Source organism: Erinaceus europaeus, chromosome 5, assembly GCF_950295315.1.
Source record: "Erinaceus europaeus chromosome 5, mEriEur2.1, whole genome shotgun sequence".
Classification (NCBI taxonomy): domain Eukaryota; kingdom Metazoa; phylum Chordata; class Mammalia; order Eulipotyphla; family Erinaceidae; genus Erinaceus; species Erinaceus europaeus.
Window position 1 is genome coordinate 86,772,052 of NC_080166.1, and position 22,163 is coordinate 86,794,214.

The window sequence follows — 22,163 nt, forward strand, 5'->3', positions numbered from 1 at the left end:
CCACGTTATGTCACTTGGTATATGTGGTAGATGTCCTATCATGGGTGCTTCAAGTTGTGTCAATGGGCGTCCTATGTCATGTTAATGGGAGTTGTGTGTCTTGTCAATGGAAGTCCATGTTATGTCAGTAGTGTTCCATGTTATGTCAATGAATGTTCCATGTATGTCAATAGTGTTTCATGTTATGTCAATGAAATTCCATGTTATGTCAATGAGTGTTCCATGTTACACCAGTAGTGTTTCATGTTATGTCAATGAATGTTCCATGTTACATCAGTAGTGTTCCATGTTATGGCTGAGGCCTAGATGAGGACCCTCACCTTCAGCCCCTTGGCCCTGCTGATGGCCCACGGTGGCCTGAGGACCCTTATGAGATCACATGGGGATCCTGCTGCCCCAGCAGAGAAACAATGGGCTGTCCTTCCCCTCAGGCTATGCGCCCAACCCCCAAGTAGCCTCCTCAGTAATGGCTGCCCTCTTTTCCACCTCAGTAATGGCCGCCCTCTCTCTTAGCCTTTACTCACTTGCACTCAGCCTCCGTCTGCTTGGAACTGTCTGAACAGGTGTAAAGCTTTCCCTGGAAGGCAAGGAACAGAACTGAGATGAGAAAGCAGGACTCATGGCTACAATACAGATACCAGCACTACCAACGCTGGAGGAGTGGGGACAAGACAGGACTTCATGTCATGGAAGCTGAGTTTTTTTTAAAAAATTTAATTTGTTTATTATTGGATATATATAGAGAGAAATTGAGAGGAGAGGGAAAGACAGAGAGGGAGAAAGGCAGGGAGACATCTACAGCCCTGCTTCAACACTCATTAAGTTTCTCTCTGCAGGTGGGGACCAGGGACTCTAACCTGGGTCCTTGTGCACTGTAATATGAGTGCTTAGCCACGTGTGCCACTGCCTGGTCCCTAGGTTCCTTTTTTTAATCTTTAATATTAATTAATTTTTATACAGACAGAGGAGAGGGAGATAGAGAGGAAGACAGACAGACAGAGAGAGAGACAGAGAGAGAGAGACCTGCAGCCCTGCTTCACCACTCATGAAAGCTCTCCCCTGAAGGTGAAGACCAGGGGCTTGAACCTGCGACCTTGCACAAGGTCATGTGTGTGCTCTACAGGGTGTTGTCACTGCCTGACTCCCGAAGCTGGACTCTTCAGGGAGTTCTGGGGAGACAGGGCATGAAAGGGCTGGGGTCTCTGGCCTGGTGGAGCAACGCCACCTCCCCGGCTGGCCCTTCTTTAGGCAGCCAGAGGCAGCATGACCCCAAGGGCCTGTTTCTCCCCCCACCCTGCCATGGACATGCACAAGTCAGGGTGAGCTCCATACCTTGAAGAGCTGGACCCCGATGCAGGCGAACATGAACTGGAGCAGCGTGGTGACAATGACGATGTTTCCGATGGTCCGGATGGCCACAAACACACACTGGACCACATGCTGTGGGGGTGGGGGTCAGGCTTCAGCAGAGCCACCCCTGGGCCCAAGCCCTTCCAGGGAGGCAGCCTGAGTTACCCCTGTGGCCCAGGCAGGACTGGGGGGGTGATGGTGGAATGGATTCTAGGAGTCCTCCCCTTCCCACACCCTCCAGTGATGGGATCCGCTGGGCTTTCAGGGACTTCAGGGACCAAGGCTCTGCTCACTCCTGCCCCTCAACTCATCATCACTGGGGGGCCCTGAGGACCCCCACCTGCATGCTGCCCTGGCCGAAACCCCTCACCTTCAGCCCCTTGGCCCTGTTGATGGCCCGCAGGGGCCTGAGGACCCTCAGGACACGCAGGATCTTCACCACGTTGATGGCGCTGGACCTGGGGTGGGAGGCAGGGTGGGCTCGGTGTCTCCACTGTGGGGGATGCGGCACATTCACGGAGAGGAGCCTGGGCAGGCTTGTCCCAGGCACAGGAGGAGACAGAAGCTAGCCTTTGTGGGGTGCTTGCTCCTCCTAGGCCCGCTCCTGGCTCCCATCTCTCTACCCTGAGGTTTTCCTGGTGTTAGATGAATAATAGGACAACAGACTGAGGAGACAGCATAATGGTTCTGCAAACAGACTCTCCTGCCTGAGGCTCCGAGGCCCCAGATTCAATCCCTAACAGCACCAGAAGTCAGAGCTGGAACAGGGCTCTGGTCTCTGTGTATCTTTCTCTCTGCATCTTTCATTCATTAAAAATACATCTAAAAAATTTGGAGCCGGGGGGTAAATAGCATAACGGCTATGCAAAAAGACTCTCATGCTTGAGGCTCCAAAGTCCCTGCACCACCTTAAGCCTGAGCCAAACAGTGCTCTGGTTAAAAAAAAAAAAAAAAAAAAAAAAAAAAAAAAAAACTACTACTGCTACTGCTACTGCCTTTCAGTGTGAGTCCTGAGCACTATACCAAGCCATAGAGAGGATCATAGTGTCAAAGAGACTGGACGTGTCTGAGGTTCTCTGAAATTTCCATTCCAGCCCTGCCTCTTACCAGCCAAGGCCCTAAACCCACTCCCTGGAGCCAGGCAGTGACACCTGTAGACTGCACGTTACCATGTGCAAGGACCTGGGCTCAAGCTCCTGGTTCCCACCAGCAGAGGGAAAGCTTCATGAGCCACGAAGCAGAGCTGTAAGTCTCTCTTTCTCTCTCTCCCTATCTATTCATCCCCGCTCAATTTCTCTCTGTCCTAGCAAATAAAAGGAGGAGGAGGAGGGGGGAGAAGGATGAGGAGGAGGAGAAGGAGGAAGAGGATGAGGAAGAGGAGAAGAAGCAGAAGAAGGAGGAGAAGAAGGAAGAGCATGAGGAGGAAGAGGAGACAGATGATGATGAGGAGGAGTGGAAGAAGGAGAAGAAGGAAGAGAAAGAGGATGATGAGGAGGAGAAGGATGAGGAGGAGAAGAAGGAGGAGGAGGAGAAGAAGGAGGAGAAGGAGAAGGAGGAAGAGAAGAAGAAGGAAAAGGAGGAGAAGGAGGAGGAGGAGAAGGAAGGGAAGGAGGAGGAGGAGGAGTAGAGGGAGGAGGAGGAGGAGGAAAGGCCACCAGGAGTGCTGCATTTGCCATGTAGGCATCTGGCAACAGTGATAACCCTGGTGGCAATACAAAACAGGTATCAGTAAATAATCAAAATAAAGAGCCTATTCCCAGTGCTGTTGCTTCTAGGACTTACTGGGAACATGCGTGTGGCTCACTGGGCAGTGCTTCTGGCACACAGCAAGACCACATTCCAAGGCAGCTTTAACCGCTCCCCCAAGGGACACACCATCACACCCCCAGTACTGTGCGGATGGGGAGCCACAGGGCCTGCAGGAAGTTCTCAGGTACCTGGCCAGCCCTCCCTGACTCCCACTTCTGCCTGTGTGGCTTCCCCGGGGCCCAGGGCATCCTACTCACTGGATGCCAAATGAGATGAGGGACACGCTGACCACTAGCAGGTCCAGGATGTTGAAGTAGTTTCGGCAGAAGGAGCCCTTGTGCAGGAAGGCCCCGTATGCCGTCATCTGCGGGGAGCGTGGAGAGATTCAGGGGGCGTGCTCCTGCCTGGGGCCCAGACACCTCCCGCCAGCAGTGATGGGGCAGGTGGGGGTGGCGGGGGGTGAGGTGGGGCGCAGGCAGGACAGAAGAAAGAAAGACAGCACAAGATAGGGGCCACAAGCGCTGAGACAAGCTCCTAAGCACCCCCTGGTCAGGATGTATGGCTTCAGCCAGTCAGGGCGTGACACAGACTCTTTGGTCCTCAACCCAAAGTCTGCCACCCCTTCACCCACTCCTGAAGTTCCTGTGTCATGTGTCATGTGTATGTGTTTATAATTCTTTAAGAAAAATCTTTAAAATTTTTATTATATTTATTTATTTATTTGATAGAGACAGTCAGAAATCAAGAGGGAAGGGGGAGATAGAGAGGGAGAGAGAGACCTGTAGCCCTGCTTCACCACTTGCAAACCTTTCCCCCTGCAGGTGGGGACTGGGGGCATGAACCCAGGTCCTTGTAACATGAGCGTTCAACCAGGTGCACCACCACCTGCTCTCCCCCTTTAAAAATAATTTTTATTATCTTTATTTATCTATTGGATAGAGACAGTCAGAAATTGAGAGGGAAGGGGGTGATAGAATGACAGAGACACCTGCAGCCCTGCTTCACCATTCACAAAGTTTCCCCCCTGCAGGTGGGGCCTGGGGGCTGGAACCTGGGTCCTTGTGCACTGTAACACGTGTGCTTATCTAGGTGCAATGCCACCCGGCCCCATTGTCATGCGTGTTCATGGTTCCAGACCTTCTGCAGCTACCCCCCCAGTCCAGGTCCCCCTCACCTGTGAACTTCTCAATGTTCCCCTGCCCCCCACGAATTCCATTGGCGGGGGGGGGGCACTTGCAAGGCAGGGCACACCCAGTAGGTGGCCAATCACTCTGGCTGCTCAGAACTTACCCAGCTAGGTACTAAAAATCCTATGTCTCAGACCATCCCAGGCTCAGGCAGACCTAACAGCTACTGTGTGTGTCTGGCGGGATGGGGCGGTAGCACCCTTGGTCAAGTTCAAACACTCTGAGCCACACTTCCCACCTATAGAGGGGGAAGCTTCACGAGAAGTGTGGAGGTCTACAGTAGCTCTTCCTCTCCCCTCTCCATTCTTTTATGATCCTTTATTTATTTACTGGATAGAGACCGCCAGAAATTGAGAAGAAGGGGGAGACAGAGAGGGAGAGAGACAGAGAGACACCTGCAGCCCTGCTTCACTGCTCGTGAAGCTTTCCCCCTGCAGGTGGGGACCAGGGCCTTGAACCCGAGTCCCTGTGCATTGTAACATGTACACTCAACCAGGTGCACCACCACCCAGCCCAGGAATATTCAGTTTCTTCTATGAAGTCTAGAAAAGATATTTTTTTAAAAATGCATATTTTACTTATGTATGCATTTTTTAAATTAATTAATTAATTTTCTATTTTTCTTTTTGGATAGAGACTGAGAACAATTGACAGAGAGTAGGAGATAGACAGATAGGGAGAGAGAGAGAGAGAGACCTGTAGTACTAGTGATGCTTGCCCCTGCAGGTGGGAACTCAAGTCTTTGCGCACTGTAATGTGTGTGCTCTACCTAGTTTGCTCCACCTGCCCCCAGAAAAGAGGATCTTAAAACCCCTCTGATAACTCACAGGAGAGCATGGATCCATGACCACTGTCACAGAGCTTGGTCACCAGGACCACCTCCCTGGAGCTGAAGATGTTCCTTCTGATTCATTCTTCATTCTCTCTCTCTCTCTCTCTCTCTCTCTCTCTCTCTCTCTCTCACCTCCAGGGTTATCACTGGGGCTCAGTGCCAGCACTACAAATCCATGGCTCCTGGTGATCATTTTTTTCCATTTTATTGACAGGACAGAGAGAAATTGTGGGAGGAGGGGAGACAGAGAGGGAGAGAGGAAGATAGACACCTGCAGACTTGCTTCTCTGCTTGTGAAGCTTCCCCCCTGCAGGTGGGGAGTGGGGGCTCGAACCTGGATCCTTGCTTGGGTTCTTGTGCTCAGTACTATGTGTACTTAACCTGGTGCGCCACCACCTGGGCTCCTTTCTGATTCTCTTGACTTGAACCAAGCGCCAGGAGATAGATCTCCAGAGCCAGGACTGGGCACAGTGAGGAGCTCCAGCCTCAGCCCAAGAGAGCACTGAGTGCTGGTGGCTCCATGAGGGGCATGGGAGGGGGCTGCCAGTCGCCTGGGCCCCAGTGCATCTCTGGAATCAGAGAGCAGACGGGGCTGCACAACACAGTGCCCTTGCCCAACAACACAGGGGAAATGGGCAAACCTAGTTCTTTGGAGTCAGCTCTCGTGGCGAGGGCTCCTGGTGGACTCAGGCACCTGTGTCCTTCTGCAAGACTTTCTAGAAACAGGCAGATGATCCAGCAGGCTGCAGGCAGACCTGCAGGGGGCTTGCTGCACTGCCTCCTGGGGGAGACCCTCAAGAGGCTGGACTCTGGGGCGTCCAGGAGCAGCTGGACTGAGCACCTGCCCTCAGTGGCTCAGGCTAGTCTCACAGGAGGTGCTTGGTCTGAGTCCTCCTTGCTTTTGGCTGGGTACTGTGAGGACAGTACTGTGAGTTTTAAAGGCCTGTCTGTATTTGAGGCAAGCATCCCCAGACCACATAGAGTAGCAGGGATTGTGCATCAAAGTCTGATTTTTTGACTCTGTGTCCTGTCTTTTTTTTAATTTTTTTTATTTTTCTTCTCCTAAGGGAGCCTAGAATGTGACTAGCATGAGTGCGTGTGTGCATGTGCACGTCTGTGCGTGTGTAGGGGCTGGGGTGGCACAAGCGCACGCAGAGAGGACCCAAGATAAAAGGCAAGTGGTAGATGGAAAAATGGAGCACTGTGTGTGTGTGTCTGTGGGGGGGGGGTGATGGTGCACCGGGTTACAAGGTGCAAGGACCCAGGTTCAAGCCCCCGGTCCCCACTTGGAGAGGAAAACCTTCAAAAGTGGTGAGGCAGTACTTTAGGTATCTCTCTCCTCATTATCTCTCCTTCCTGTCTCAGTTTCGGTCTGTCTCTATCCAATAAATAAATAAAAGACAATTAAAAAAAGAAAAATGGAGCACTGATTCATTCATCCTTACTTCTTTCCCTCCCTCATTCCTTCCTTTTTTCTGTCTTCCTTCCTCTTTTCCTTCTTTCCCTTTCTCTCTCTCTTTTTCCTTTGTTTATTTTTTCAAATCTTTCACATTATCCAGTGTTCTTTTTTAAATATTTATTTATTCTCTTTTGTTGCCCTTGTTGTTGTATTGTCGTAGTTATTATTGTTGTTGTTACTGATGTTGTCATTGGATAGGTCAGAGAGAAATGGAGAGAGGAGGGGATGACAGAGAAGGGGAGAGAAAGATAGACACCTGCAGACCTGCTTCACCGCCTGTGAAATGACTCTCCTGCAGGTGGGAATTTGAACCAGGATCCTTATGCCGGTCCTTGTGCTTTGCACCACCTGTGTTTAACCCACTGCGCTACCGCCTGACCCTCCCCCTTTGTTTATTTTTTATTGGATAGGACAGAAAGAAATTGAGAGGGAAGGGGAAGATAGAGAGGGAGAGAGACAGAGAGACACTGCAGCCCCGCTTAATCTCTTGCAAAGCTTTCCCAGGGGCTTGAACCCAGGTTCTTGAGCATGCCAATGTGTATGTTCCACTGGGTATGCCACTGCCCAGCTCCCTGGAGCACTGATTTAAAAACCATTGGTGGCCCCCAGGGCATCAGAAAAAGAAAAAAAAGTCAGACCTATCCGAGCAGTGCACATATTAACATGTGGAAGGACCCAGGTTCAAGTCCACTGCTCCTTAACTGCAAGGGGGACATTTCACGAGGTGTGAAGCAGGTCTGCAGTTCTCTCTCTCTCTCTCCTTTTCCTTCTCTCTCAATTTGTCTTTGTTCTATCCAATAAAATAGAAAGAAAAAAAAAAGGAAAGGAAAACTAGCTGCCCGGAGCAGTGGCTTCATAGTGCAAGCACTGAGGCCCAGCAATAACCTTGGTGGCAAAAAATTTTTTTAAAAAGTCAGACCCAGGTCCGCTGTGCCCATCTGTGCTCCTGTGGCGTTTGATGCCAACGTGTGCACATCCTGCTCCCGGAAGGTCCTAAGCTACCACCCAGGGAAAGTCGACCACCAGTGTCTTCTCAGCCTGAGGAGAAAACAGATGGACACAGTACTCAGTTGCAATGGCAACAGCGCACCACAACTCCCGAGTTAGGAAACATGTCTTACTTTTCATAAGTTCTGCCCTGCTCCTGGGCTGAGCGTCTCCCTCCCATGTGTGACACTCCTCTGTACTGTGATGGTCCTGTAGGCCTTTTCTTTTTAAGGTCAAGTACCTGCAGGTCCCCTGTGGGGGGCTGGAGTTTGAATGGAGAAGGAGACTAAACACAGCAGTGAGGGAGAGAGAGGGCCTGGTGTGACAATACTTGCATGAGGACCTCTCATGTCTGTGCAAAGGGAAACTCTGAAGAGTAAGTAGCACTGTTGGTCTGTTTCTAATTCTGCTTCTAAGACCCCTTTTGTTGCATTGCTTAATGCTGTGGTCTATTTACATAATCACTGCTTTACCTGAGACCCACCCTGCCTACAGGGCATTGGTTTAATCCCCACTGGTTTGCACTCTCTTTTTGCCCCGCCCCCTCTCCTAGTCACATCCTGTTTTCCACCCTACCACTTCCTTCCTGGAAATTACAAATGCAGATTCTTTTCTCAATAAATGTTGCACTGCTTCCCAGCTCAGCCATGAGTCCCCGGTCGTCTCTCTCCTGCGCAGGAAGCTAGCCTGGCATCTGGCACTTGAACAGGGACCGGCGTAGCACCTCTGTGCTGAGTGCTGGGGGTGAGGTCTCGGTGGTTTCCTGATGTAAACAAGAATTTTGGGTCTGGGGACCAGGCAGTGGTACCTGGTAGAGTGCACACATTACCATTGCAAGGTCCCAGGTCCAAGCCCCTGGTCCCCACATGCAGGAGGGAAGCTTCACAAGTGGTGTGAAGTAGAGGTACAGGTCACTCTCTCTCCCTCTCTAGATCTATCTCCCTCTTTACCCTCAATTTCTCTCTGTCTCTATAAAAAACATACACAGGGGCACAGCCTGTAGACTGCATATGTTATCATGAGCAAGGATCTGGGCTCAGGGTCCTGGTCCCCATCTGCAAGGGGAAAACTTCACTAGCAGTGGAGCAGTGCTACAGATGTCTCTCATTTTACCTCTCCCTGTCTCTCAACTTCTGTTAAAGTAAACAAATAACAGTGTTATAAAATTTTTTATAAAAGCATTTCAGACATTTGTGTATGTCCCTAAGTATAAAGTCCAGGGGAAAAAATTAGTTCAGCATAAAAAGAAGGTTTTGGGACTAGGTGGTGGCACACCTGGTTAAGTGCACACACTATAGTGCACAAGGATGCAGGTTCAAGCCCCTAGTCCCCACCTGCAGGGGGAAAGCTTCAGGAGTGGTGAAGCAGAGCTGCAGGTGTCTCTGTCTCTCTCCCTCTCTATCTCCTCTTCGTCTCTCAATTTCTCTCTGTCTGTATCTAATAATAAATATATAAATTAATTAATAAGTATTTCTTTAAAAAGAAGGTTTTACAGAGAACACCCACTCTCTCCATCAGGCAGCTCTTTGCTCCCTCTCCCCAACTCCAGAATCAGGGTCCTCTCCTGGAGCAGAACTGGGGCAGCCCACCTCAGCTGGCACTAGGGCACAACTGAGGATCTTGTGAAAAAGCATCAGGGAGGCAGCCCCCCTTGCCCCACTCCCCTCCCACCCCCTGATTTATCTGGACGTGACAGAACTGTCACCTGCATGATGGGTCCTGGGTGGAGAGGAGGGACTAGTTAGGAGGCCTCTGCTGACGGGTGCACAGATGGGGGCCAGAGTGATGCCATGGTACTCAGGGCAGCCCTGGGCAGGGGAGGGGGGGCTAAGCAGGGCTCAGTCAGTACCTTCCTGAGGAGTGTGTGTGTGTGTGTGTGTGTGTGTGTGTGTGTGTGCGTGTGTGTGTGCGTGCACACACGCAGGGTACTGTGACACTCAGCTCGATGTTTCTTCCAGGACAAGATGGGGATCAGGGGTGAGGGTGCCTCCCTCCTGGCTTCTGAACCCTAATGAATCACACTGGGTTCTCTCTTCCCCAGTTCCCAGCGTTAGAGACCAGAGAGACAAGAGACAGGCAGGCAGAACTAAGGGCGAGTGGGGTGGCAGAGAGGAGCCCCCCCTTAATTACCTTAAGGATAATTTCTAGCGTAAAGATACTAGTGAAGACATAGTCGGCATTGCCAAGGATCTGAAAAGACAAGCAGACTCCAGTTAGTGGCGGAGGGTGAGCGGGAGTGTGTTAGCCACAGGGCAGAGAGTGAGCGAGCAAGCCAGGCAGGAAGAGAAGGAGAGAGGATGGGGGGGGGGGCAGGTGTTACCTTCAGAGCAATCTCAATGGTGAAAATGGTAGTGAAAACAATATCAAAATAAAAAAGAATCTGCAAAACAGAAAGGGAATCAGGGTGGGTGATGGGTGGATCTGGGGAGAGGGAGAGGGTCACGGGATGCTCACACCTCCACACAGGCAGGCTTTGGGGGGCCTGCCCCACACCCCTGGAACAGAGGGCACCAGGGCGGGGACAGTGGCACACACAGTGCTGGCTGCACACGAAGGGCGTGTGGGAAGGGTGCAGCTTCCTGCGAGGTGCCTGGTGGGATGTTTCCCACTGCTCCAGTAATTTCCTTACAAGCCCAAATGAGACCACTGGGAAGCCTATCCAAAGGCACACAGTGGATTTCTTCCACCTCTAGGGAGACAAAAGATATTGAACTCACAATAGTGTGACTCACTGAGATTGCACCCCCTACTGGTGGACACCCAGGCCAATACAATGACCTAGGGGCAATGGTGAAGCCAACCCAGAGGGACAGGCTATGCTACCACCTTCTGCCCAAGCTCAGATGATGAAGCAGAGCCAGGCTAATATCTACATAGTAAGAGGGTTCTGGACCAGACTGGCACCAGTGTCTAGGTCCTCTCATCGCCATGGTCCTGAGAGGGGTCTCTGTTGTTGGGTGCAGGTGTTCTCATTACTTTGGGTCCTGAGGAAGGTCTCCATGGAAGTCCTGAGCTCTTGCAGACACAGTACCTGGCATCTGGTGGTGAGCCCTGTGTCTTGGCTGCAGGCTGGAGAGTGAGGTCCTCTCCAGAAGCCTGGTCCCAGAGGGAAGGGGCGCGGGAGCTGCGGGGGGCACCTACGTGGTTTCGGAAGGAGGTGTGCTGCACGGGGTCCTCGGCAGCCAGGGAGATGCTGCTGAGCAGGATGAAGAAGAGGATCAGGTTGGTGAAGATGGTGTCATTGACGATGCGGTGGCACTGGAGCCGAAACCTGTGAAGCAGGTGGGGAGGAGCAGTCAGAAGGGACAGGAACAGAGCCCTGCGTCTGTCCCGAGCCCATGGGCTCCTGGGTCAGCATACAAAGGATGCTTCTGGTTGCGGGAGTGGCGTTGCTGGCCTGACCATCTCAGGGCAGGCATGGAGACTCTCAGCCGTCTGCGCAGACCTTGGCCTCTGTTCAGACACATGCTGGGGTCTGCAGCTCAGACTTTTGGGGGACCTCTAGGCTTTTAAATATTGCTGTGACTTTAACAACTGGCTGCTATTTGAGGACTTACATTCCCAACATTAAAAAAAAAAGTTGTGGGGCTGGGTGGTGGAGTACCTGGTTGAGTGCACATGTTACAGTGCACAGCGACCCAGGTTTGAGTCCCCAGTCCCCACCTGCTGGAGGAAAGCTTTGCAAGTGGTGAAGCAGGGCTGCAGGTGTCTCTCTGTCTTTCTTCTTCTCTGTCTCCCCCTTTCCTCTCAATTTCTGGCGGTCTCTATCCAGTAAATAAAAATAATTAAATTAAATAAAAAATAAGATAAAATCAACTCCTAAAAAAAAGCACCAATCAACCAATTAAGAAACAAACAATTGCTCTGGGGTTAGGTGGTGGCTGACTTGGTTGAGTGTACATTTTACCATGAATGAGCACCCTGGTTTGGGGACTGGGCAGTGATGCATCTGGTTAAGTGCACATATACTAAGTGTAAGGACCTGTGCAAGGATCTAGGTTCAAACTCCCAGCTCCCAGCCAGCAGGGGGGAAGTTTCGCAAGCAGTGAAGCAGGTCTGCAGGCATCTATATCTTTCTTCCTCCTCCACCTCCCCCTCCCCTCTCAACCTCTCTCTGTCCTCTCCAATTAAAATAAATGAAAAAAAGAAAATAGCTGCCAGCAGCAGTGGATTCACAGTGCGGGCACCAAGTTCCAGCTATTACCCTGGAGGGGAAAAAAAGTGCCTGGGTCAAGCTCCAGACCCACATGCAGGGGGAGCCCCACAAGAAGTAGAGCAGTGTTGGAGGTATCTTCTCTCTCTCTCTCTCTCTCTCCCCCCCCTCTCTCTGTCTGTCTCATTCTTTATCAAAGAAAAACAAAGAGAAGACTGCTGGGGCCTGGGTGGTGATACACCTAGTTGAGCTCACGTTATACTGTATAAGGACCTGGGTTTGAGCTCCTGGTCCTCACCTGCAGGGGGAAAGCTTTGTGAGTGGTGAAGCAATGTCTCAGGTGTCTCTCTGTCTCTCTCCTCTATCATCTCCTTCCCTCTTGGTTTCTGGCTGTTTCTACCCAATAAATAAAGATAAGAAAGAAAGAAAAAAAGAAAGGAAGGAAGAAAGGGAGAAAGAAAGAAAGAAAAGAAAAGAAAAGAAGAGAAAAGGAAAGGAAAGAAAAGGAAAGAAAAAGACTGCTGGTAATGGTGGAGTGATTCACGTAGTGAGCCCCAGTGATAACCCCGGTGGCAGGTAAACAAATAAATACACAAATCGCTTCCTGTGACCTACTTCCTCTGTGGATGTGCAGCTGAATAACACGGCTTTGAATTATTTAGCTTCACTTAAATGTGTGGTCCAGCCAGACTGTAAGCCACTAACACCCTCTATATGATGGTAAAAGACAAAAAGAGAGAAAACAAAAAATTGTCTTATTTTTCAGATTTTCTTCCTATCACCTGTTCTCAAGCTTACAGAATGTAAAACAAAGACAAAGACCTTTCAGTGATTCCCCTGTAAGTTTCCTTAATGGTATTATTTTCTTTTCTTGTGCCTACTTAACTTTAAGCTACAAAATTCACTGTTTAGGTTGGCAGTAAGGTTTCTATTCAACAGCAGGCCATTAGTGGTTCTGTACTGGGTGGAGTCAAAAATGATACACATATTTCTGACTGGTGTTCCTGAGTCCTACACATTTCTAGGGTTACCTGTGTTGGGAATGACAGAATCTCCAAGGTGGCTGAGGGACAGAGAGTCAATCCCATGAAATAGCTTCAAGGTGTGTAATTCAATTCCACAATTCCACACCTCAGCACAATCCTCAAAATAAAAATGATAACAACAAAACAGACTGTACACAAGATCCCACTGGGTACTTATTGACAGACCCACTAATGCTACATCCTTGAATGCCAAGGGTGATGACATACAGAGACAATTTGACAGCAGCACGGGGAGGATAGATAGCTAGGGGCATTAGCACCACCATCACTGCACAGAGGAGAACACTGAAGCCTGGTAAGGAAAGAAGAGATTGTACAGAAACACAACCCACAGAGTGAATAAAGGAAGAAGGCAGGGTTTGAACTCAGGCATCTAGGCCTCCGCTCTCAGCATGGTGGTTGGCAAAATACTTTTTTGAGTGACCCTACTGCTTGGAGGCACAAAATCTTGGGGAAGACCAATGCTTAGAGACAATTTCAGTTTCCTGGATATTGGGAGAGGTATGCTGTAATCATTCCTATTCAAACAGTGATCTGGGGTCTGTGTGACAGGTAGCTAGGGAGAACAGAATTGCCTGAGAGTATATTGCATTTCTATCACTTACTAGAAAGTAGTAGGCCTGAGTCTTGGGGTGTCTGGGAGAAACCACATCCAGATCACAAGAGAATCACCAGTTAAAATGGAGACATTGAGGCCAAAATAAAATATTAAGAAACACACAAGGGGGTTGGGTAGTGGTGATGCATCCCCTTAAGTGTACACAGTACTAAGCACAAGGACCCACCAAGCAAGGATCTGAGTTCAAGTCCTCGGATTTCTACCTGCAGGGGTTATGTTTCACAAGTGTTGGAGCAGGTCTGCAGGTGTCTCTCTGTCTCTCTCCCTCTCCTGTCTCAATTTATCTCTGTCCTATCCAAGAAAATGGGGGGAAAATGGCTGCCAGAAGCAGTGGATTTGTAGTACCTGCACCAAGCCCTAGTGATAACCCTGGAGGGGGAAAGAGAGAAGGGAAGAAAGAAAGAAAGAAAGAAAGAAAGAAAGAAAGAAAGAGAGAAAGAAAGAAAAAAATAAAGAGAGAGAGAAAGGAAGGAAGGAAGGGAGGAAGGAAGGAAGGAAGGAAGAAAGAGAGAGGAAGAAGACCAGCCAAGAAGAGGGGACTTCAGAAGAATCAACAAGTAAGTGCATCAGTTCTTTCAAGACTCTGCATGTAGGGAATATCAGCTCCAGAATGCAATGCTGTACTTGAAACAGTTAATGAAATAAAGCATGCAACCCTAAACAATTCTTAAGCAAGAACTTGGGAGATCTGAGCAGAAGGATCTGGAAAAATGAAGCAAAAATAGAACTGTCCGAATTGGGAAAAAGAAAAAACAGTCAGTTTTAAAAAAGAATATCAAACCATTACTAAGACTTTGTGAAAACTGTAGTGGTCATTCTTGGGATGAAAGGAAGAACTGGGGGAGAGGGTTGTGGGGAAGAAAGGGGGGCACAGGGCTATGTGGAACTATACCCCTGTAATTTTATTATCTTATAAACCTTTATTAATTAACTAATAAAATAAATTTAAAAAAATCCCAGAACTCCTATGGGAAAGCCAGACTCAGGAGAAGGATTCAAATTAGTCTACTGGCTACTGAAGACACAGACTCACGTGCTTATTTTAGGAAAAACAAACAAAACCATTTAGGTAGCTATGTATAGTTGAACGAAGGATTAAGAAACTGGAAGATATACCTGAGGAAACCACTTGGAAAGCTACAAGAGAGACAAGGAGAGGCACAGAGACACATGAAGAGGAGGGGAGGTCACAGTGAGAAGGAAGGTCTAACATATGTCTAACTAGAGCTCCAGATGGGATGGCTAGACAGCCCTGGGTAAGGGGATGATGGATGCAGATTTTCAGGAATGAGCAATTCTACTCTTTAATGTCATGCAAGAACTGAAAAAAAAGCATAAATTTACAGATGTGGGAGGCATAATAGGCTCTAAACAAGCTAGATGACTAGACAGCAAGAAACCCATGGCAGTTAGTCCACATCCCATTAATGCATTGAAAGGTGTTCAAAGCACCTGGGGGTAAGGAGCAGCTTGCCTAATGGGACTGGTGTCTGGAATAACAGCTGCAGAACTCACTGTGCTGAGGGAAAAACCTGCCCATCCCCAAATGTGTGCCCACTAAACTCTCAAGGACAGGAAAATGAAAATGAAAACGAGTAGCGACAAACAGGGCCCACGTGAGTTTGCTGCAAAGGAACTTCTGAAGAATGTGCTTCTTTTTATCTATTATTATTTAATATTTTGCTGGTCCAACCACTGTGGAAAACAGTCTGGAGACTTATTAGTTCACTAGGAATGGACCTACCCTGCAACCCAGCGATTCCTCTCCTGGAGATTTATCCAAAGAAAACAGAAACACCTATCAGAAGAGATCTATGTGCACCTATGTTCATAGCAGCAGTTTGTAATTGGAAGAACCTGGAAGCAATCCAGCTGTCCAACAATAGATGAGTGGCTAAAAAAAAAAAAAAAAACCTGTGGTACACACACGCACACGCACACACAATGGAGTACTACTCAGGTGTTAAAAACAATGAGGTTGTCTCCTTTGTATCCTCTTGGATGTAACTGGAGGACATCGTATTGAGTGAGATAAGCCAACATGAGGAGAGCGATTATCAATCTAACTTATGGGGCCAGGCAGTGGTGCACCTGGTTGAGAGCACATGTTACAATGTACAAGGACCCCAGTTTGAGCTCCCAGTCTCCACCTGCAGGAGGAAAGCTTTGCAAGTGGTGAAGCAGGGCTGTGGGTGTCTGTCTGTCTCCCTCCCTCTCTATATCACAAGCTCTCTCAATTTCTGGCTATTTCTATCTAATAATAAAATAAAGATACATATTTTTTAAAAGTTCTAAATCTTGGACTGGAGTTGGTGTACTGCATCAAAGTAAAGGACTCTGGGGTGGGGGGAAGGGTTCAGGTCCTGGAATGTGATGGCAGAGGAGGACCTAGTGGGGGTTGTATTGTTATGTGGAAAACTGGGAAATGTTACACATGTACAACTATTGTATTTTACTGTCAACTGTAAACCATTGATCCCTCAATAAAGAAATTTAAAAAAATTTTAAAAGTTCCAAATGATCTCATTTATTAGCAGGACATAATAAAATAGGAACAGGGAGGGAGAGCACAGAGTGAAACATGGACTGGACATGGGGTACTGCACCAAAGCAAAGGACTTTGGGGAATGAGGGAGAAAACTTTGGGGGCCTAGGAACTGTATGCATATGTGAAGAATCCACTGTAAAGCATTAACCCACTCAGTTAAAAAATAAACAAAACTTTTGCTACCAGAATTGTTATGGGGGCTGGCTGCCTGCTATCACCTCCACTGACTCTGGGGCTAATTTTTCTTGCTTTTCTGATACTGAATGAAACAGAGTGGGGAGGGTGAGAAAAGGAGAGTGGAAGAAAGACACCTGCAGCCCTGTTTCACTGCTTTTGAAGCTTCCCCTTCGAGGAGGGAGACTTGGGGCTGGAGCCTGGGTATCAAATAAGGTAATGTGTACTTTCAACTGGGCATGCCATCACCCAGCCCCCAAGAAGGTATGTTTAGAGGAAAGATGGTGTGCAGAAGGATGGACTTACATGCCTGGAAAAAAAAAAGGTGAATGAGTGAAATAGGAAGTTATACACAGATCTAACACTATATACTATCTGTAAAATGATCACTACAGAACTAGTAGTGATAGCAATAATGTTTAGCTTGGGATAAAGACAACGTGAAGAAAAAGGGGTTCATCTACATTCACATGCGGATCAGGTGGGGAGCAGGGAGAGGGGAGAAACAGAGGAGAGGCACCTGCAGCACTGCTCCGTCACTTGTGAAGCTTCCTCCCTGGCAGTGGGGACCCGGGGCTTGAACCTGGGTTCTTGTGCCCGTTAGGGTCAATATTATTGAGCTGTAAGGATATCTATTCTGCAGGAGGAATTTTGAGATATATTTTTAAAATATTTATTCCCTTTTGTTGCCCTTGTATTGCCCTTATTGTTGTCGTTATTGTTGTTGTTGTTGGATAGGACAGAGAAATGGAGAGAGGAAGGGAAGACAGAGAGGGGGAGAGAAATAGACACCTGTAGACCTGCTTCACTGCTTGTGAAGCGACTCCCCTGCAGGTGGGGAGCTGGGGGCTCAAACCGGGATCCTTACGCTGGTCCTTGTGCTTTGTGCCACCTGCGCTCAACCCACTGTGCTACTGCCCGACTCCCAGTTTGAGACATTTTTAAACTCCAGTTACTCCTAGAGCTTGGGGGTTGCTGTGCCCAGCTCATGGAGGGGCATCCCCTCAAGACCCCACACCTGTTGCTGGGGCTGAAGATGAAGAAGGCGCTGGCCTCAGGCATGGGTACTGCTTTCTCCTTCAGGTGCAGCTCAGAGAGGGGGCGGGGCCGGGGCCCCACGGGCATCTCGGGCTCCTCCTCATCTTCCTCTCCTGCAAGGGGGAAAGAAAGCAGTGACACACCATTTCCATAATGCCACCACTCCCACTTACTATTTCTTATTAAAGCTTTTTTTGACCATGGAATGTGAGCTCAGACTGATAGGGATGCAGAGGTTACACAGGCTCCTGTGCTGAATATAAACAGACGTCGGCCCTAGGTCAGATCTATGAGGTTTACACAGTTAATGGTATTTGTATACTTTCCCCGTATTTGGGAGATTCTCTCTGTTCTGATCCAGCTTTCTAGTCCTATTCTCAACTCTGACACCATCTCCACAGACAATACTTTTAGCTCACCTGCATGTTAGCTGTTGGGCTCAGACAAAAATTAGTAAAATCATGGGCCCCTTCAAATATATCTAAAATAGATTTCCCAACTCCTTCCAGCATGAAGACCCCAAGTTTCACCTGTTCTATTCTTACCTTTAGCTTCCTGTTTATTAAACAATTTGCTCTGATTTACATCTTACTGCTTTTCAGCCACCAAGTTGCAGATGCTACCATGATGCCATTCTGACTTCCCTGGGCAGATGCCCTCACCAATGTGTCCTGGAACCTCCCCTCCCCAGAGCCCTGCCCCACTAGGGAAAGATAGAAACAGGCTGGGGGTGTGGATCCACCTGACAACACCCATGTCCAGTGGAGAAACAATTACAGAAGCCAGAACTCTCACCTTCTGCACTCCATAAATAATTTTGGGCCATATTCCCAGAGGTGTAAAGAATAAGGAAATTTCCAATGGAGGGGATGGGACAGGGAACTCTGGTGGTGGAAACTGTGTGGAATTGTACCCCTCTTATCCCACAATCTTGTCAGTCATTATTAAATCACTAATAAAAAATAAAGATAAATATAAACTTTCCTTCCTTTCTTCTTTTCCTTTTCCCCTCTTTCTTTCTTTCTTTCCCTTATTCTTTCTTTCTTACCAGAGCACTGCTCAGCTCTGGCTTACGGTGGTGCAGGGGATTGAACCTGGGACTTTGGAGCCTCAGGCACAAACATCTCTTTGCATAACCATTATGTGATCTACCCTCTACCCAAAAACTTTCTTTAAATATTGGTTACAGACAGAGAGAAATCAAGAGAGGGAAGGAAGATAGATAGATAGAGACTGAGCGACACGACACCTGCAGCACTGCTTTACCACTTATGAAGCTTCCCTCTGCTGTAGTTGGGACTGGGGACTCGACCCTGGGTTTTGAGCACTGTAACACATGTGCTGTACCAGGTGCACCACTTCCTGCCCCCCCACTTGTGTTCCCACCACTGTGCAGCTGACTTTCGGATCGATTCCTGCAAATAGGATTTCAGGTAGAATGTTTCTGGAAGCTCAAAAAACACAGACACTCAGGTCTACCCCCACTAGGGCAGTTCATCCTTTTTTCTTCTGGTTAGTGCATTAAAGAAACAAGGATTATTTGCTTAATTTACTTCTGTTACTTTATTTTACTTTGGAATGAGACAGAAATGGAGAGAGGAGAGACACCTGCAGCCCAGTTTCACAGCTCATGAAGTGTCCTTCCTGCAGGTGGGGACTGGGGGCTTGAACCCAGGTCCTTGAACATGGTAATGTATGTGTTTTATCAGGGGCACTACTGCCCGCTCCCCCCAGGGAGGCCATTTATTCCCCATTTTATTGGACAGGACAAAGAGAAATTGAGAGAGGAGGGGGAGATAGAGAGGAAGACAGAAAGATAGATACCTGCTTCACTAATCATAAAGCTTTCCCCTTGCAGGTGGAAAGCCGGGGCTTGAACCCGGATCCTTGTGCAGGTCCTTGCACTTCATACTACGTGCAATTAACTGGGTGCACCAATGCCTGACCCCCTTTATTTATTTTTATTGGGGGGATTAATGGTTTATAATAAATGCACTTACTGGTACATGTATAACACTTCTCAGTTTTCCCCTTCCTTCCTTCCTTCCTTCCTTCCTTCCTTCCTTCCTTCCTTCCTTCCTTCCTTCCTCCCTTTTGTTTTTGTCATTAGGAATACAGTTTCTCACCGGCCCTGTCACCAAAGCTCTGTGTCCCCACCTCCAATCCCTTAGGTAACCATGACAGTCCTCCTACAGCCTTGGCTACGAGTTGATTTTTTTTTTTCATATTCGTGGGTTCAATTCTCTGTATTCCTCATGAGTGAAGCCATCCTGTCATTGTCCTTTACCCCCGGACTGGCTTCCCTGAGCATCATCTTCTCCAGTTCCACTCACTTTATCCCAAAGGACACAATATCATCCCTTTTTATTGCTACATATTGCTCTGTTGAATATATGTTCCATAACTTTTTTATCCAGTCATCTGTTGAATAGCACTTTGGTTGTTTCTAAATTTTTGCTAATGTAAATAAAGCCACTAAGAATATGGGGGTCCATATGCCCCTTCAAATCAGTGTTATTTATTTATTTAGTTAGTTAGTTAGTTATTGGAGAGTGGTAAATGCCTAGGAGTGGAATTGCTGGGTCACATGGCATTTCTATTTATATTTGTTTGAAAATTCTCCAGGCTGTTCTCCAGAGTGGCTGTACCGGTTAGCACTCCTACCAGCAGTGTGGTAGAGTTCCCCTCTCTCCACATCCTCTCCAACACAGACCTTGTCTTGTTTCATTGATGGAGCCCATTCTCACAGGTGTGAGGTGGACTCTCAGTGTGGTTTTAAGTTGCATTCCTCTGATGATGAGGGAATTGGTGCATTTCCACATGTGTCCATGGGCCTTGTGTGTCTCTTCTTTAGAGAACTGTCTATTCTTATCTTCTGCCCACTTTATTTTAATTGGGTTCCTCTTCTTTTTGTTGAGCTGAAGGAGTTCTTTGTAGATGTTTGATATCAACTGCTTGCCTGAAGTATAGTGCGCAAATATCTTTTCCCATTTTCTGAGTTTCCTGTTTATCTTTATGGAGTTTTCTTTTGATGTGAAGAAGCTTTTCAATTTGATATAATCCCATTTGTTCAATTTTGGTTTTGTTTCCCTTGCCCATTGGGGTGGAATCTCAAAATATATCTTTAATGTTAAGGTCCTGAAATGTTTCACTGATGTATTGTTTTGTATGTTTTATAGTTTCAGGTCTAATGCTGAGATCTTTGATCCATTTTGAGCTAATTTGGGCTCATGGTGTTAGATGGTGGTTTAGTTTTATTTTTCTGCATATGGTTGTCCAATTCATCCAACACCACTTGTTAAAGAGACTTTCTTTTCACCATAGCACAGTTTTGGCCCAAAGGTCTGTTTCAATTCCCAAAACCAACATCAGCCAGAGCTGAGTAGTGCTCTGGTTAAAGTAGTAGTAGTAGTTGTAGTAGTAGTAGTAGTAGTAGTAGTAGTAGTAGTAGTAGTAGTAGTAGTTGTAGTAGTAGTAGTTGTTGTAGTAGTAGTAGTTGTAGTAGCAGTAGTAATAGTTGTAGTAGTTGTAGTAGTAGTAGTAGTTGTAGTAGTTGTAGTTGTAGTAGTAGTAGTTATAGTAGTAGTAGTAGTGGTAGTAGTAGTAGTAGTAGTAGTAGTAGTTGTAGTAGTAGTAGTAGTAGTAGTTGTAGTAGTAGTAGTAGTAGTAGTAATATCCACTTGTTCATTCAGGCCCAGGACGAGATACCTCTCTCCCCATTCTGTATTTGATCAATATTTCTGGTATGTCTTGGACATTCTATAACTGTTCCTGCCATGGCCAGGAATCCCTCTTTCCTGTGTGTGTGTGTGAAAGGATGGTGGACTGCTCATGGTCCCCTGCTTCCCAAGACTAAACCCTGCTTGTTGACATATAAGGCTCCTAGCCACAGACCAAGTCAGACATCAGGGAGTAAACCTTAGTAAAATAACAGTCCCAGACAGTGTCCTCAGCATCAGGCTCAGAGCAGGGGTGATTCTGGGGTGGAGGCAGCTAAGCCCAGGGTGTGCATGGACTCTGAAGGTATTGGAGCAGCTCAGAGAGCCCTGGAGTGAGGCTCAAGACCCTCTGGCGTTTACCTCTGTCAATGCCCGTGTCAGCCAAGCCCAGAGTTCTTTTAGGAGCAGAGACCCAGGAACGATTTGCAGAGTGATGTCCCCAGTCCCAGTGCTGCCTACCCAGGAAGGGCCAGGCTGGCTCGGGAAGCACTGCAGATCGTGAGGGATCAGAACGCGGTGACACAAGAGGCTGGCAACCCCTCTGTGTCAGCTGCCATTGCACAGCACAGAACAGGCTGCAAGCTTCAGGCACACAGCCTCCGCCTTCCAGAGGACTCTGAGTGTGCCTCCCATATCACTCATTCATGAAGTTTTTTTTGCCTCGGGTTATCGCTGGGGCTTAGTGCTCGCACTATGAATCCACTGCTCCTGGTGGCTATTTTGTCCATTTTATTGGGTAGGACAGAGAGAAATTGAGAGAAGAGGGGCAGATAGAGAAGGAGAAAGAAATAGAGACACCTGCAGATCTGCTTTATTGTTTGTGAAGCATGCTTCAGGTGGGAAGCCAGATGCTCGAACCCTGATCCTTGCCCTTAATACTATGTGCGCTTAACTGGGTGCATCACCGCTTGCTCTCCCCCACTTTAATAAATATTTAATTTACTTGCTAAATGAGATATACAGAAAGAGGGAGACAAGAGCACTGCTTGCTCTGGCTGATGGTGGTACTGGGGACTGAACCTGGGACCTCAGAACTTAAGGCAGGAGAGTCTTTTGCAGAAGCCATTATGCTATTTCCCCAGCCTTCTCACTCACAGTCTTAATTATCACAGAGAACCCCTCAGCCTCAATGTCTAATCACAGACACAGGAGGTATCTGGCTGCTCACAGAGCTTGGGATCCCTAACACATGGCAGTACCCATGTGGCTTTAGAATCTGGACCCCTTGGAAGATGTGATGCAGTGGATAAACCCTTTGACCATCAAGTACAAAGTCCCAAGTTTAATCCTGGCATCATATGT

At 47.9% G+C, this 22,163-nt stretch overlaps 1 protein-coding gene across 22 annotated transcripts in view; it reads right to left on the reverse strand.

Moving 5' to 3' along the window:
• Positions 1-22,163, reverse strand: part of CACNA1C (calcium voltage-gated channel subunit alpha1 C) — a 506,000-nt gene that overhangs the window by 81,802 nt on the left and 402,035 nt on the right. For 12 of the 22 annotated variants that reach the window (XM_060191492.1, XM_060191476.1, XM_060191472.1 and 9 more), the window contains exons 19-25: positions 17,123-17,255; positions 10,706-10,835; positions 9,885-9,944; positions 3,357-3,463; positions 1,721-1,808; positions 1,333-1,440; positions 525-577 (exon numbers count right to left, since the gene is read on the reverse strand). In XM_060191492.1, coding sequence (XP_060047475.1) covers positions 525-577; positions 1,333-1,440; positions 1,721-1,808; positions 3,357-3,463; positions 9,885-9,944; positions 10,706-10,835; positions 17,123-17,255 — 679 coding nt within the window. Of the gene's footprint in view, positions 1-524; positions 578-1,332; positions 1,441-1,720; positions 1,809-3,356; positions 3,464-9,694; positions 9,755-9,884; positions 9,945-10,705; positions 10,836-17,122; positions 17,256-22,163 lie in introns of all 22 variants that reach the window. The other 10 variants (XM_060191473.1, XM_060191487.1, XM_060191480.1 and 7 more) reach the window with 2 other exon arrangements.